Raw genomic sequence first — 14,353 nt, 5'->3', positions numbered from 1 at the left:
AAGCAGTTAGGCGTTTAAGTCCATTTCTCTTGTGGAAGCATGCTGTATCCTTCTGATTCTGTTTCCTCCCTCAGGCATCTTAGGGTAAAAGACACAGAACAGACTGTTTATGACTGTCATCAATATGAAGAGGTAGGCAGTTCAGTGACTTAAATGTGATTGAAGAGATTTTGACCAACATTAAAGTTTAGAAAAAGGTAGCTTAGAATATTTTTTGAGAGGATGTATGCTGTTTTGCTACCTATTGTCACTATACATCCATATGCTGTTAATGGGAGGCAGTAACATTTTAAGAGATGGGAAGATGGCACCTTGACCTTCTGGAATTATTCATGTATTTATTGCACTGTGTGGGATGTATATGGGCATGTGTGTTTGTGTGGGTACCAGTGATGTGGAAATTGGTGTTGGGGCCTTCCTCGGTTACTCCACCTTATGTATTGAGACCCAGAGCTTGCCTGATGACTAGCTAGTATAGCTAGTTTACTCTGGAAATCCCGTCTCTGCCTTCTGAATGCTGGGACTAAAAGGCTGCCTGCCATGCTTGCCACACATTCCTGTGGGTACCTTGTATCCATATTCCAGTTCTCACACTTCACTGCAGGCAGTTTAGCTGGTGAGACTTACCCCTGCCCTGCTCTTCTCTTTTAAGATATGTCTAAAAAAGCTGGAGAGATGCTCATCAGTTAAGAGCCCTTGTTGCTTTTGCAAAGAATTTGGGTTCAGTTCCCAATACCTACATGGTGGCTCACAACCATCCATAGCTCCAATTCCAGAGGAACTGAAATCCCCTTATGGGCACCAGGCATGCACACGGGCACAGATACATGCAGACAAAACACAAATTAAAAATAATAAAAGTTGTGTCTTGAGAGCACCATATTTCTAGATAGGCCTTAGTGTATTTGAATCTAGCACAATAATAAGCATAACATTAAAAAGGGTTTTTTAAAGTTAACTTATTTACTGACCAAGTTTGTAAAGAAATAAGAGCAGTGGTCCTCAACTGGGGCTGCCACCCTTTTGGGGGGTTGAAGGACCTTTTCAGGGGTCGCCTAAGACATTCAGAAAACATTCACATTATAATTCATAACAGCAAAATTACAATTACAAAATAGCACTGGAAGTAATTAGGAAGGCTGAGAACCATTGAATTAGAGAGTTTTGTTTTCTTTTTTGGCTGAATTTGGTATTGTAGGTGAAAAGACTGGCATTTCTGTTAGCCTCTATTCAATTTGGTTAGACCTCTGATGTCTAAATTAAAACAGGATGCTGGGTGATGGTGGCTCACTCCTTTAATCACAGCACTCTGGAGGCAGAGACAGCTCGAGGCCAGCCTGGTCTACAGAGTTCCAGGACAGGCGGAGCTACACAGAAGAAACCCAGAAGAATGTCAACATTTATAAATCAAAGAAAAAGAAAAGTAAAGGTATATAAATTTAGGACAGGGAAAGTGCAAATAGGCGCAGCAGAGGTCATCGTGCGGAACAGAGGTGAGAGGTAACACGCAGGTTAGATGCAGGGCCAGTTTTCTTCTGTCTCCGTTAAATTCAGAGCTGTGGACAACTCCATTCTCCACAAAACTGAACAAAAGTGTGTCTTTCATTGGCCTTGGAACTAAGCTGTTTGCTTTTTGTCAGTTATTTCAGAAACTCAAGTGTCTAATGTAGGGACCCATCATATTTCTAAGTATTCTTAAACTCTCAAATCACTTAGGCTTGTGGATTTTAGTTTCTTTTAATCTTATGTATTATAATGTCCCCAGTGTTCATAGCTTCTCCCAACATTTGGTTCAATCTGTATCTGAAAGATTTTTGTCTCTCATCCCTTACTATAAGTTTACAAAGTTACTAGAAGAGAAACATGGATGTTACTAAAATTTACATATATTGAGGGGATAGAAGGGAATTGGAAAGGGAAGAATGAGGAGGACTCTGCTTTATAATGGAGCACCGAGCACTTTGATGAGTTTTTGTAATTTCAGTAATTATCATAGACAGAAATTGCTGGCTCTTGGTATTAGCTTCACTGACTTTCCTGCCAGTGTTTGCAGGCTTTCCCGGCCCTAACCTCTGCCCACTGTACAGAGAGTAAACTGACCGTCAGTGGGAGGGCTTAGTACTTTCCTTGGATTAGAATTTTAATTCCCTGGCAACCTGTCCAATGGCCCTTTTATTAGTAACAGTCTTGTCTGTGAGGAAATACTTTCCTCTCTGTGGCCTTTGGAATTTTCAGTATCCTGGAATCTCACAGTGGTTTTATTTACCCTTTGGTGAGTTTTTTGTTTGTTTAAATATGGATGACTTGGTCATTCTCTTGTGGGCCGTGCTAATCTCTGGCTCACTGGTTGTGGTTTCTGTGCTGCCAAACCATCACTTTTGCTGTTTCTTAATGTTCATTGCACTGAACACCCAAGCAGGTTCTTTACTGCAAAGATTAAATTCTCTTTGTAAATGTTTTAGTATATTTAAAATTTTCCACGTAATTTTCTTGATTAGTGACCTAAATTTTCTGTTAATTGGATATCTGACTTGCTTTTTTGCTGTTTTTCAATCTTACTATACGTTCTAGTCAATTGTTTACAATTTGAAGAGCTGTTTCCTATACTATGCTGTCTCTTAAGTGAAGAAACTTCTTATTTGAGGGCCAAAGTAACCGGTCATTTGAAGGTTCCATGTGTAAGGTACTTCTTAAAGCCACTTTGTTGCACTGTCTCCTCTAAATTTCAAATGGAAGAATGTTTGGAAACATGTAAATGAGTCTGGTACCTACCTACATTCTTATATACTGTGTCAGATTTCTTAGGAGTTTTATGTATTTATTTATTTCCTGTTTCCAGGGGAAAGGTGGAGGAGGATGGGTAATGGAAGATGGGAGCACTCAAGGAGCAAGCAGGCTAGTAGCAGCACAGTTTTAGTCAGAAAAACTTCACAATAATGGGGCCAATCTTTTGTTGGTCTGTAATCTGGCGCCCTTGTCTACCTTCATCATCATAAACTTATTTCTGGGGAAGGATGAGGAATGGACCACCTGTGTCCGATGGAAGAGAGGACTCTGGTATGTTCTTAACAAAGGCTTTTAAGGAATCTGTTTCTAATTCTGTCCCCGTCTAGACACCTGAAGTTCGGTTCCAAAGCCCTTCTGGAGTTTGTGCTTGATAAGCCCTGGCAGGTGTTTTAGGCTGTGTCGGAGGCAATGTAAACCCAGGGGCTACCTGGGTTTAAATAACTTCTTTGTGACTCGGCTGCAAAATTCATGTATCTACCGTCAGTTTATCACTAAATAAATAAGTGCGTAATGTATTTGGAATAGCGCTGGCCACCCACCATAAGCACGAAATGAGACATTGCTCCTGTCTTCAGATGGTTTGGGTGGTGTGATTTGCAGTTAACTTCCATCCTCCTATTACCGCTTGGGACAAGGAGCAGATACCAGAAAAAAAGATGGCAACTTAAGCCTAATATTTAAAATTAGTTTTTCTTTCTCAGTTTCTTTTCTGGGTAATGTTGGACACTCCACTTGGCTAAATATTCCCAGCCCCTCAGAAGCCACGCAGTTCTCTGCTCTGTTCGGCTGGACAGCACATTTCAAGGCTTCTATGAAAGGCCAGGATGGTGCAACTGAAAGTGCTTCCGAGCGGCGTTTGGAGCCTCTGCTGGCTCTCCGGTTTTTATTTTGTTAAAAGTAGCCAAAACCTGAGACCCAAATAAGTTTTAGCAGCCAGGACTCAGAGAGAGTGAGACCCAGCCCTAGACCCGCCTCTGCTCGCTGGCGGCTCAGCTTTCAGTCACACTGGTGCCCTCAACAAACATGGCCGCTGCGCTGCCGCCTGCACTCGAGCTCAAGCTCACCCGGCCGGAACCACGTAATGCCGGAGGCGGGACTCAGCAGGCGGAGTGTCTCAGCAGAGCAAGGTGAGGGCTGGCTGGTGAGCTGTCCCTGCATACAGCCTCTGTGTGCCCTCGCCATGTGCGCGCGTGGGGTCTGTGGCGCTGCTGGTGAGGATCCGGGGACTGAGGGAGTGAGTGGGGAAGAGAGGGAGGTGGGAAGAGAGGGAAGGGCTGGGCCGGGTGTCCCGGCAGGAAGGGTCAGTTCTGCCTCTTCCCTATTCTGGCCTCTGAGCAGTGGGCCAGCAGGAGCCTGTTTGATCCGGACCTGTTGGGCCAGGCTCAGCTGTGCAGGTAGACGTACCCGGAGGGGAGCCATACCCACCCAGAAGCACCTCACCCCTGGCCCTCCCACCTGCCTGTAGTTCAACAGCCAGCCTGGCCACCCTGCTGTGCTCTTTTGAGTCCCTCTTCCAGCTTTTCCTTCAGAATGGGAACGGGAAGCAAATTGGTTGCCCCCTTTGTTCTTTTAAAAACATGCTAAGTTGACATCACATGCAGAAATCACGCAGTCTTGATTCCTTGGCATCTGTACCCGGTGGAAATCAAGAGGCAGCTCCTTAAAAGACATCTATCCGGGCATGATGGTGCACACTTCTAATCCCAGTGCTTGGGAAGCAGAGGCAGGCAGATCTCCGAGTTCAAGGCCAGTCTGGTCTATAAAGTAAGTTCCAGGACAGCCAGGGCTACATAGAAAAACACTGTCTTAAAAAAAAAAAAAAAAAAGAAACATAGCCAGGGAAACAGATCACGTACTGAAGGAATAAAAGGTGATAGACCCTGGTATTGCCAGTTTAGGAGAGACCCTTGCTTTGGATAGTTTGTGTCTTCTTTATGTTAAACGATTGTTTTTACATTTAAAAAAAAATCAGTTAGTCTTTTGAGAATTTCATATCATGTGTTTTGTTCATATTCACCCTAGCTCCCCCAGCTATTCCCAGATCCACCCCACCTTCCCTACCCGTCTACCGCTGCCCCTCCTTCAGTAGTCTTGGACTTGGACGTGTGATCTTTCACTGGAGAGTGGGTAGCATACTAGGGGCAATCCTCTTAGAGAAAACTCTTTCCCTCTCCCAGCAGCTAAAAATTGCCAGTAGTTGCCTCGTAGTGGAGGGATTCTGGGTGGGCCCAACTCCCGTCTTCATGCTCGGTATTTAGTCTGGCTTGTGCTTGCACAAGTTTTGTTCATGCTGACACAACCAATGTGAGTTTATATAGACAGCTGCCCTGCTGTGTCCAGAAGAGGTTTTCTTGTCGTCATCTATGACTTCTGTCTCTGGGCCTTGGGAGAGAGGATGTTACATATGTTCCCTTTAGGGCTGAGAGTCATGCAGTCTTATATTCCCTGCACCTTGACCAGTTGTGAGTCACGGTGTTAATTACCACCTATTATAAATAGAAACTTCTCAGAAGCTTCTCAGATGAGGGTTGAGTGGTGCATTCATTTATGGGTGTAATGATAAGTTATTAGGAGTTAGTTTGTTATTATTATTATTATTATTATTATTAGTTTTTTGAGACAGGGTTTCTCTGTGTATCCCTGGCCATCTTGGAACTCATTTTGTAGACCAGGCTGGCTTCGAACTTGGAGATTTACCTGCCTCTGCCTCCTAAGTGCTGGGATTGAAGGAGTATTTCACCACTGCCCAACTAGGAGTTAGTTTTTTACTGTCTATTTAGCAACATAATAGTAGTAAGTTTTCCTCTGGGGCCTGTGACCTGCCTAGCATAGGTTCTTAGCCTAATAATGATGCCAGGTATGGGTTTTATCCTGTGGGGTGGGATTTAAATTCAACCATAAAGTGGTTGGTTACTTCCTTGATGTTTGTGCTGCTATTGTACTGATGGGCCTGTTTTGCCAGGCCGGTCATAATTGTAACTCCAAGGATTCATAGCTGGATATTATTGAAGATAACTTTTCTGTTAGCCTGCATAATACCTTGCAGAAGAATGAAAACTAGCCAGTGGGAATGAAACTTCCAGGTCTTTACCAGCCTGATTTCTCCATGTTCTGTGACCCAGATGGTGGTGTTTTCAGCAATAGGGTCTTACCATCAAGTTCTGTATGATGACCAAGAACATTGGCAATACCCTGAAATGTCTGGAGGTCTATGGGAACTCACTGGCCCGCAGCTCCAAAAGAAGTAACCCATTTCTGACACTGGGCTTTTTATTTGTTAGCCTTGGGTCTCATAGGGACACATGACACTCTGTTGTAAGGTAACTACATTTTAACTCTGTGTGTGTGTTTGTGTGTGTGTGTGTGTGTGTGTGTGTGTGTGTGTGTGTATGTCAGTGTAACAGGTTTCCATGTGTCTTTTTTGAAAAGTCATTAGTGTTATTATTTCCCTCTACCCTACACTCCACTCTCACCCTAGTTTAACCATTCCTGTTCCATTTTTTTCCATTTAACCCCTAACACCAGTGTATTCTATCTCTCCTCCCTTCAAAGCCCCTCACTATGGTCCTTTAGTAATGTCCTGATCTCCATGGGTATGTTTTCAGTTCTTTATATATTCTAGACACTAACCCTCTGTCAGGTGTATAGATGGCATTCCCCCCCCCCCCCATTTTCTAGGCTGCCTCTTTACTCAGGTAATGGCATCTTTTTCGGAATAGAAATGTTTTAGTTTCAGGTTTTCTTTATTAATTATTGTGCTTAATGTCTGTGCCTTAAAGGTCCTGTTTAGAAAGTCCTTCCCTATGTCAATGAGTCTAGTATGTTCTATACTCTCTCCTCTATCAGAGAGAGTTAGGATATCAGTAGGTTGAGGTCCTTGACCCATTTGGAGTTGAGTTTTGTGTAAGGTGAGAGATGAGGATCAAGTTTCATTCTTCTACTTTAGCTGTCCAGTTTGACCAGCACCGTCTCCAGTGTGTATTGTTGACGTCTTTGTCAAAAGTCACGTGGCTTTAGGAGTGGGACTTCATATATGGGTCCTCGATTTATTTTCCATTGATCAGTGAGTTTGTTTTGATGCTAGCACTCTGCTGTTGTCGTTGTTATAACTCTGTAGTGTAGCTTGACATTTGAGGTGATACCTCCAGCCATTCTTTTGCTGTTCAGGATTGATTTTGCTCTTCTGGGTTTTATTTATTAATTTATATTTTTGTAGTTCCATATGAAATTTGATATTGTTTTTTCAAATTCTGTAAAGAATTGTTTTGGAAATCTGATGGGGAGTGTGTTGAATATAGTAGTTTGCTTTTGGTAGGATAGCCATTTTCACAATATTGATCCAACAACACTTGTGGTCTTCCCAACTTCTGGTATCTATTCAATATCTTTTTTCAGTGTTGAAAAGTTTTTTGTTTTGTTTAATATAATTTTTTTCATGTATTTTATATAGTCTTTCCCCTCCCAGATATGCCTTCCCTCCCCTCCCACGCAAATTCATGTTGTCTCAAAACAACAAAAAACAAAGCACACAATAAACATGGAGTCTGTATTGTGTTGGTCAACTATTCCTAAATGTGAGGCTTGCCCTGGAGTTCAGATGATATACACAGTGTCACTCCATTGAAGAAAACTAATATTTCCTCCCCCAGCGGTAATGAATCGCAAATAGTGCCTTGGTAAGAGGTGGAACTTTGTGCCCGCTTCCCCTTCCCTATGCTGGGATTTTTTTTTTCTGGCTTGATTTTATGTAGGTCTTGTGCATGCCATCAGTTTCTGTAGTGATAGAGGATTCTCACTGTCAATCTTCAGGAGGCTGTGGGAGGTACTCAGTACTTTTCCTCAGGCAGTGAGTGCTGGTGGAGTTACTGGTTTCAGTCTCAAGCCTCTCCTTAGAGAGAGGCGGTCATCAGGTTGTGGGGATGGGTGTAGTTGGAGACATGAGTCTGCTGTCTACCTAGAGATGGGACCAGGTGTGCAGATGTAGCAGGAATCTTAAAAGTTCTTATTAATAAAATCAAACCTTAGGCGAGTTATTGGGGTCCATGCTGGTAGATCAGAGACAGAACAAGCCACAGCTATCTCACCTCGCCGGATCCTCAGCTGGTCTTGTCTCCTGAGACTGGAAGCCTCTGAGTCCTCATCCGGAATGGGTCTCAGCTGAATTACTGCTCAATAGCCTGAATGCTTAACTAGCCAAAATCTTAACCAGCCAAATGCCTAACCAGGCCAAAATGCTTCTAGTTTCTTGCCCTCACGCCTTATATATCTTCCTGCTTTCTACCACCACTCCCTGGGATTAAAGGCTGGCTTTCTGGGGTTAAAGGCGTGTGTCACCATGCTTGGCTATTTCCAATGTGGCCTTGAACTCACAGAGATCCAGAGGGATTTCTATCTCTGGAATGCTAGGATTAAAGGTGTGAGTGCCACCATTTTCTAGCCTTTGTATCTAGTGGCTGTCTGTTCTCTGACCCCAGATAAATTTATTAGAATACACAATACCACCACATTTCCTCTCTTTTTGTCTAAAATTAAAGAAGCTTATAACTAATACAAGAAAAACTATCTTCAATAAGTATATGCAATATACAGTCAAGATTACATTAACAATGTCTAGTCCATTAACATTTGACAGATCCAGACAAAAAAAACTCCATTATATATATATATTAACAATGTCCAGTCCAGTAACATCTGATAAACTCAGACCAAAAAATTTTCATTACTTATCTTATTTAAAACAAGTAGTTCCTTTTTAAAAGTAGATTCCATAATCTCCCTTTTTATCTTATCATATCCATATTATCTCTCTTTTCTTTCCATAATAGATTCAGTAGTCTACCTTTTGTCATTTTTATATCTTCCCCTTTTTCTTCAGTGTAGAGTCAGTGATCTACCTGTTTATCCTATTATTTCTTTATCTTTTTTTCTCAGAGTAGATTCGATGATCTATCTCATATCTATATTCTCTTTTTCTTTTTGCTTTCTAGGGGTGAAGATATCTTTAGGGAATCTTGAAAAGAAAATTTTGGGGTTAATCATCAAGTCCTATATCGTTTGTCCAGTCTCTGCATAATAGGAAAGTTCAGGGCTTGTTTCAAGTCCTTGTTTGAGTAGTCTGTCAGGCTGGATCATCTCAACTAGTCCTCTCGAAATTGTCCTGACCAGTTTGTAGTCCAAAGTCGATTCTTCCATGGTGTTAATCGGCTTAATGGCTTTATCATAGTCCATGTGGAATCATCGTTGTAGGATCCTGTCATCTTTTTGAAGATTTCAAAGTCACTGTTAGGCATGGTCATGGTTTCCTGCGGATTTTTTTTTTTTTTTTTTTTTTTTTTTTTTTGCCTCCTCTGTGGTTTGGAGCAATCACAGTCTGATAAATGTCTGTCTCTCGGAACCATGAACATTCTTCCCTAGAACAGAAAATCTTCACAGCAATTTTTCCCCACCATTTGTCTTGCCAAACTTTTCCAAACTGACCTTTGCCGATCCTTTCTTGTAACACGATGGTCCTGGCAATTCTTTTCTGAACCAGCAGCAGTAAACCCTTCGTCCCAGGTAGCAGCATCACCGCAGTCACCAACACGAAGAGAAGGAGCTGGCAACGTGGAGCAGTAGCCACTGCTTTCATGGTCCCACCACTGTTTGTGGTTCAGTCTGGGCCAAAGCTTCTCCCAAACCTCCTAGGCCGGCCTCAAACTCGGGATCCTACTGCCTCTGTCTCCTTCAGCAAATCCTACCGGCGTGTGCCACCACAACTGGCTGAGTGTAGCTTGGGCCTGAGCTGGGGCTCACAAGGCCACAGGCAAACAGCTTTTTCATGAATTCGTAACACGAACGTTGGGTGGGCAGAGTTGAGTTAGTGGGTGAATCTCGGCTACCCAGCTAGGGATGGGGGCAAGGGCTTTCTGTGGGAATGGATGGATGCAGTTAGTGGCAGCAGGAGCTGCTGGGTCCCTACCTGAAAGAGGGATATGGGAGAAGGTGCTGGTGACAGGCAGGACAACACTTGGGAGGAGTTGTTGGGATGGGTCCTTGGATAGCAGGGATGGTTGCAGTTGAAGACACAATCTGATGTCTTTCCGGAGAAGAGACCAGATGTAGGCAGTAGGGAGTGGGGTTGGCTGGAGTGGGGAGAGTTGAGTGGGGGGTTGGGGAGAATCTAGGTTCCTGGGGGCAAGCACTTTTGGCAGGGATGGTTGTTGGGGTTTCCTAATTGAAAGAGTGTGTATGGGAAGCTATTTTAAACTTTTAATCTTGATGTTCGAGACCTTTAAATTTTTTTTCAGTAGCTGAATAGTAAGACTAGTTATTGATAGAGATACAGAGCACATTGCCAAACTCCTGCTTTTTATCCTGACATAGGACTTGCTGCGGATCTCATGGGCTGAAGAAATGACGGTCTGAACAGGTGTCAGAATCCAGCACACTTGAGGAAGAGTTCAAACATACTGCTTGTTTCTGCTGTCAAAGGAGGGAGGGAGGCTCTCCCAAAGTCCCTCACACGGAAGCCCAAGTTCATAGTCATAGTCTTCCTGAACTCTGTTGCTAGGTCGGGCTTTTTAACCACCTAGCAGTAGAAGTGCATTGAGATCGTCCCTGTTTGTGGTCTTCCATGAAAGGAATAATGCTGTCAGCATGTCTGCACACTCCATGCTCTCTGAAAGAATTGCCATAGCCAAGGAACTGATCAAGAGAGCGGAATCCCTTTCCAGGTCAAGAAAAGGAGGCATAGAAGGCGGTGCAAAGCTGTGTAGCAAACTCAAGGCAGAGCTAAAATTCTTACAGAAAATAGAGGCTGGGAAGGTAGCTATTAAAGAATCCCATTTGCAAAGCACAAATCTAACACACTTGAAGGCCATTGTGGAATCGGCAGAGAACCTGGAAGAAGTTGTTAGCGTTCTTCGCGTTTTTGGTTACACAGATACCTTGGGAGAAAAGCAGACTCTTGTGGTGGACGTAGTAGCAAATGGAGGTCATACTTGGGTCAAAGCTATTGGCCGGAAGGCCGAAGCGCTGCACAACATCTGGCTGGGCAGGGGCCAGTATGGCGACAAAAGCATCATTGAGCAGGCTGAAGACTTCCTCCAGGCCAGTCACCAACAACCAGTGCAGTATAGCAACCCTCACATTGTGTTTGCGTTCTACAACAGCGTCTCTAGCCCCATGGCAGAAAAGCTGAAAGATATGGGCATATCTGTAAGAGGAGACATCGTAGCAGTCAACTCTCTGTTAAATCACCCTGAAGAGTTACAGCTGAGTGAGAGTGAGTCGGATGAGGAGGGCCAAGAACTGCAGGTGACAAGAGTGGACCGAGAAAATGTACTGGCGCATGTTGCATTTCCAACAGAGATCAAGGTTGATGTATGCAAAAGAGTGAATCTGGACATCACGACTTTAATCACTTACGTATCGGCCATGAGTTACGGAGGCTGCCACTTCATCTTCAAAGAGAAAGTACTCACAGAACAAGCCGAGCAAGAGAGGAAAGAGCAGGTTTTGCCTCAGCTGGAAGCATTTATGAAGGACAAGGAGTTGTTTGCCTGTGAATCTGCTGTCAAGGATTTTCAGTCAATTCTAGATACCTTAGGGGGACCAGGAGAGAGAGAGAGGGCCACTGTACTAATTAAACGAATCAGTGTGGTACCTGACCAGCCTTCTGAGCGTGCCTTGAGACTAGTGGCAAGTTCGAAGATTAATAGCCGTTCATTAACGATTTTCGGGACGGGAGATACCCTGAAAGCCATCACGATGACTGCCAATAGTGGTTTTGTCAGAGCTGCCAACAACCAGGGTGTTAAATTCAGTGTGTTCATCCATCAGCCCAGGGCGCTCACTGAGAGTAAAGAGGCATTAGCTGTGCCCTTACCAAAAGATTTCCCCGATGATAGTGCACACTAGTGATATTCTTTAGTTGTTGTCATGGAAATACATTATTTATACCAAAGGCTGGCCTTTCTGTCTATATTGAGAGAAAAAAAGTTTATAGTAAAAATATTTAGAATTCATATGTTTAAGTAGAGGTTTTTTGTGTTTCCGTCTATTTAAGGTCTGAAAATTAGAGAACACTCAAGAGACAATCTTATTTATCTCTGTATTACATCACAAACTACGTTCTAGCAGGTAAGAACAGAAATACATCTGTATAAGGCTTTTAGTGATCTTGTAATGCTTTTGTTTGCCTCAGCAAGGCTGCAGACTCTACTACAGGAAATTGCATTTCATGGAATATGGCTACATGATTCTTGAATTCATTAAATATCTGGAGAAAACTCTGAGGCCTGCCTTTCATTGTATTTATTTATCAGTTATGTCAGTTCAAAGTGGGAGATAATAGTTATTTCAGATCTTAAAGTCACTGCTTGTTATTAAGTGAAAAGAAAATGCTAAAAAAATTAAAACTAATACTATTAGAAATTTTAAAAATTAAACTAAAACTAAAATTCTTATAGGAAATAGAGAATATTTTAAAAATGTTTCATTTTTAAAACAATTGCTTTGTGTCAGACACAGTCTAGTGGGTATGTTTATAGAGTTTATAATTCATCAGAATGAAAGTTCACTTTGATCCATTGAATCCCATCCCATTTGTCTTAGCTGGGATTACTATTGCAGCAAGTTGGAGAGGAAAAGAGGGTTTATTTGGCTTACATATCCTGAGTCACAGTTGATTGAGGAAGCCAAGACAGGAACTCAAATCAGGTGGGAACCTGGAGGCAGGAGTTGATGCAGAGGCCATGGAGGGCGCTGCTTCTGGCTTTGTTCTCCTAGCTTGCTCAACCTGCTTTCTTATGGAACCCAGGACCACCAGCCCAGGGATGGCACCGCCCACAATGGGCTGGGCCCTCCCCCATCAATAAATGCTCCACAGACTTGCCTACAGCCCAATATTATGGAGGCATTGTCTCAATTGAGGTCTCCTCCTCTCAGATGACTTCAGGTTGTATCAAGTTGACATAAAATTGGCCAGGACACTACTGTAAAAAGGAAAAGTAGCCAATAGCCTTCCCAAGCTAAACCTAGAACATCGAAGGTGAAATATTAATTTTGGACAAGTTGAAAAATGTAATTTTTAAAACTCAGATTTTACTTTTAAGTCCAAACAACCCTGTGTTGCAAGTATTTTGATTTATAAAACACTGCCTTTTCTATTAGCTGATAGCAAGTGGTAATTGCATTACCTCACCCAGGAAATGGTGATGGGAGAAAACAAAGAAATGGTGGTGGGGTAGTGAATGATGACTGCTGTTAATTAAAAGTAAGTTCTAGAGCTGCAGCGTACTCGATACTTTATCGTTTACAATAAAACAAGTTAGCAAAGTAGGGATATATTTTTCCTAAAAACTGAGAATTTGAGAGTCATGCTGTCTTTACTCACTGTAGGGATTAGTATTGGAATTTGATTTGGCAGCCTGATTGCTGTACTGTGCCAGCTTTGCTGAATCACGAGAAGGGAAACTCAATTTCAAGCAACAATGTTGAGGTGAAGTTTGGTTTTCAGGATCTAGGAACACTGAAATGAATACAAAATTAAATATAGGGTATATTCTCTGGGGAAAGAGATCACTAAACATATTCCCCTCAAGAAAAGTTGTAAAATAGGTTTCAAGTTTAGTGTGGAGAGACATTATCTAGTTTTAGAAATAAAAATTACACCGGGCGGTGGTGGCGCACGCCTTTAATCCCAGCACTCAAAGAGACAGGAGGATCTCTGTGAGTTCGAGGCCAGCCTGGGCTACCAAGTGAGTCCCAGGAAAGGCGCAAAGCTACACAGAGAAACCCTGTCTCGAAAAACCAAAAAAAAAAAAAAAAAAAAAAAAAAAAAGAAGAAAGAAAGAAAAATTACAATTTTGCATGCCTATTTAAGGCAGTGGTCCTCAACCTGTGGGCTTTGATCCCTTTGGGGGTTGAATGATTCTTTCATAGGGATCACCTAAGACCATTGGTAAACACAGGCATTTACATTATAATTCATAACAGTAGCAAAATAGCATGAAGTAGCAATGAAAATAACTTTATAGTTGGGTCACCATAACATGAACTGTATTAAAAGGTTGCAGGGTTAGGAAGTTTGAGAACCACTGATTTAAGATGTTAAAATACTTAGTGCTAGTTAGTACTAAGCATGGAATAGTTTGGTATGAAACAGCAGATAATTATGAGGAATGCTTAGAATGGAGGCAAATGATAAATATATAATATATTAAATTATGCCCAAAACATTATAAGTACATAGTAAGGGAATAATTCTTGATCTGGGGTCAGAAGTCAAAAAGGAATGATGCTTAATGATTTCAGGGGTGAAGCTTTATAAAGATTGTAAGTGAAAAAGTGTAGAGAGATGGCTCAGTGGTTAAGAGCATTGGCTGTTCTTCCAGAGGTCCTGAGTTCAATTGCCAGCAACCACATGGTGGCTCACAACCATCTGTAATGAGATCTGGCGCCCTCTTCTGACCTGCAGGGACACATGCAGGCAGAACATTGTATACATAATAAATCTTTAAAAAAAAAAAAAAAAGAAAGAAAGAAAAAAAAAAGAAAAAGTGTGATCAAAGAATAAAAGTGAGGA

At 42.3% G+C, this 14,353-nt stretch overlaps 1 protein-coding gene across 2 annotated transcripts; it reads left to right on the top strand.

Annotated features, from left to right (window-relative positions):
• The first annotated feature begins 3,760 nt into the window (after positions 1 to 3,760).
• Positions 3,761 to 12,062, top strand: C5H7orf25 (chromosome 5 C7orf25 homolog). Of its 2 annotated transcripts, none has more exons than XM_028859990.2 (2): positions 3,761 to 3,914; positions 10,150 to 12,062. In XM_028859990.2, the coding sequence occupies exon 2, from the start codon at positions 10,423 to 10,425 to the stop codon at positions 11,683 to 11,685; it is 1,263 nt and encodes a 420-aa protein (XP_028715823.1). In that variant the 5' UTR covers positions 3,761 to 3,914; positions 10,150 to 10,422; the 3' UTR covers positions 11,686 to 12,062. The 2 variants fall into 2 exon arrangements, with proteins under 2 accessions (XP_028715823.1, XP_028715811.1); XM_028859978.2 differs by having other exon boundaries at positions 3,761 to 3,998.
• The last annotated feature ends 2,291 nt before the right edge of the window (positions 12,063 to 14,353 follow it).

The sequence above is a fragment of the Peromyscus leucopus genome, chromosome 5 (genome assembly GCF_004664715.2).
Source record: "Peromyscus leucopus breed LL Stock chromosome 5, UCI_PerLeu_2.1, whole genome shotgun sequence".
Taxonomy (NCBI): domain Eukaryota; kingdom Metazoa; phylum Chordata; class Mammalia; order Rodentia; family Cricetidae; genus Peromyscus; species Peromyscus leucopus.
Note: the sequence above shows the minus strand (reverse complement) of the source record. Positions and strands in the feature narration are given on the sequence as shown.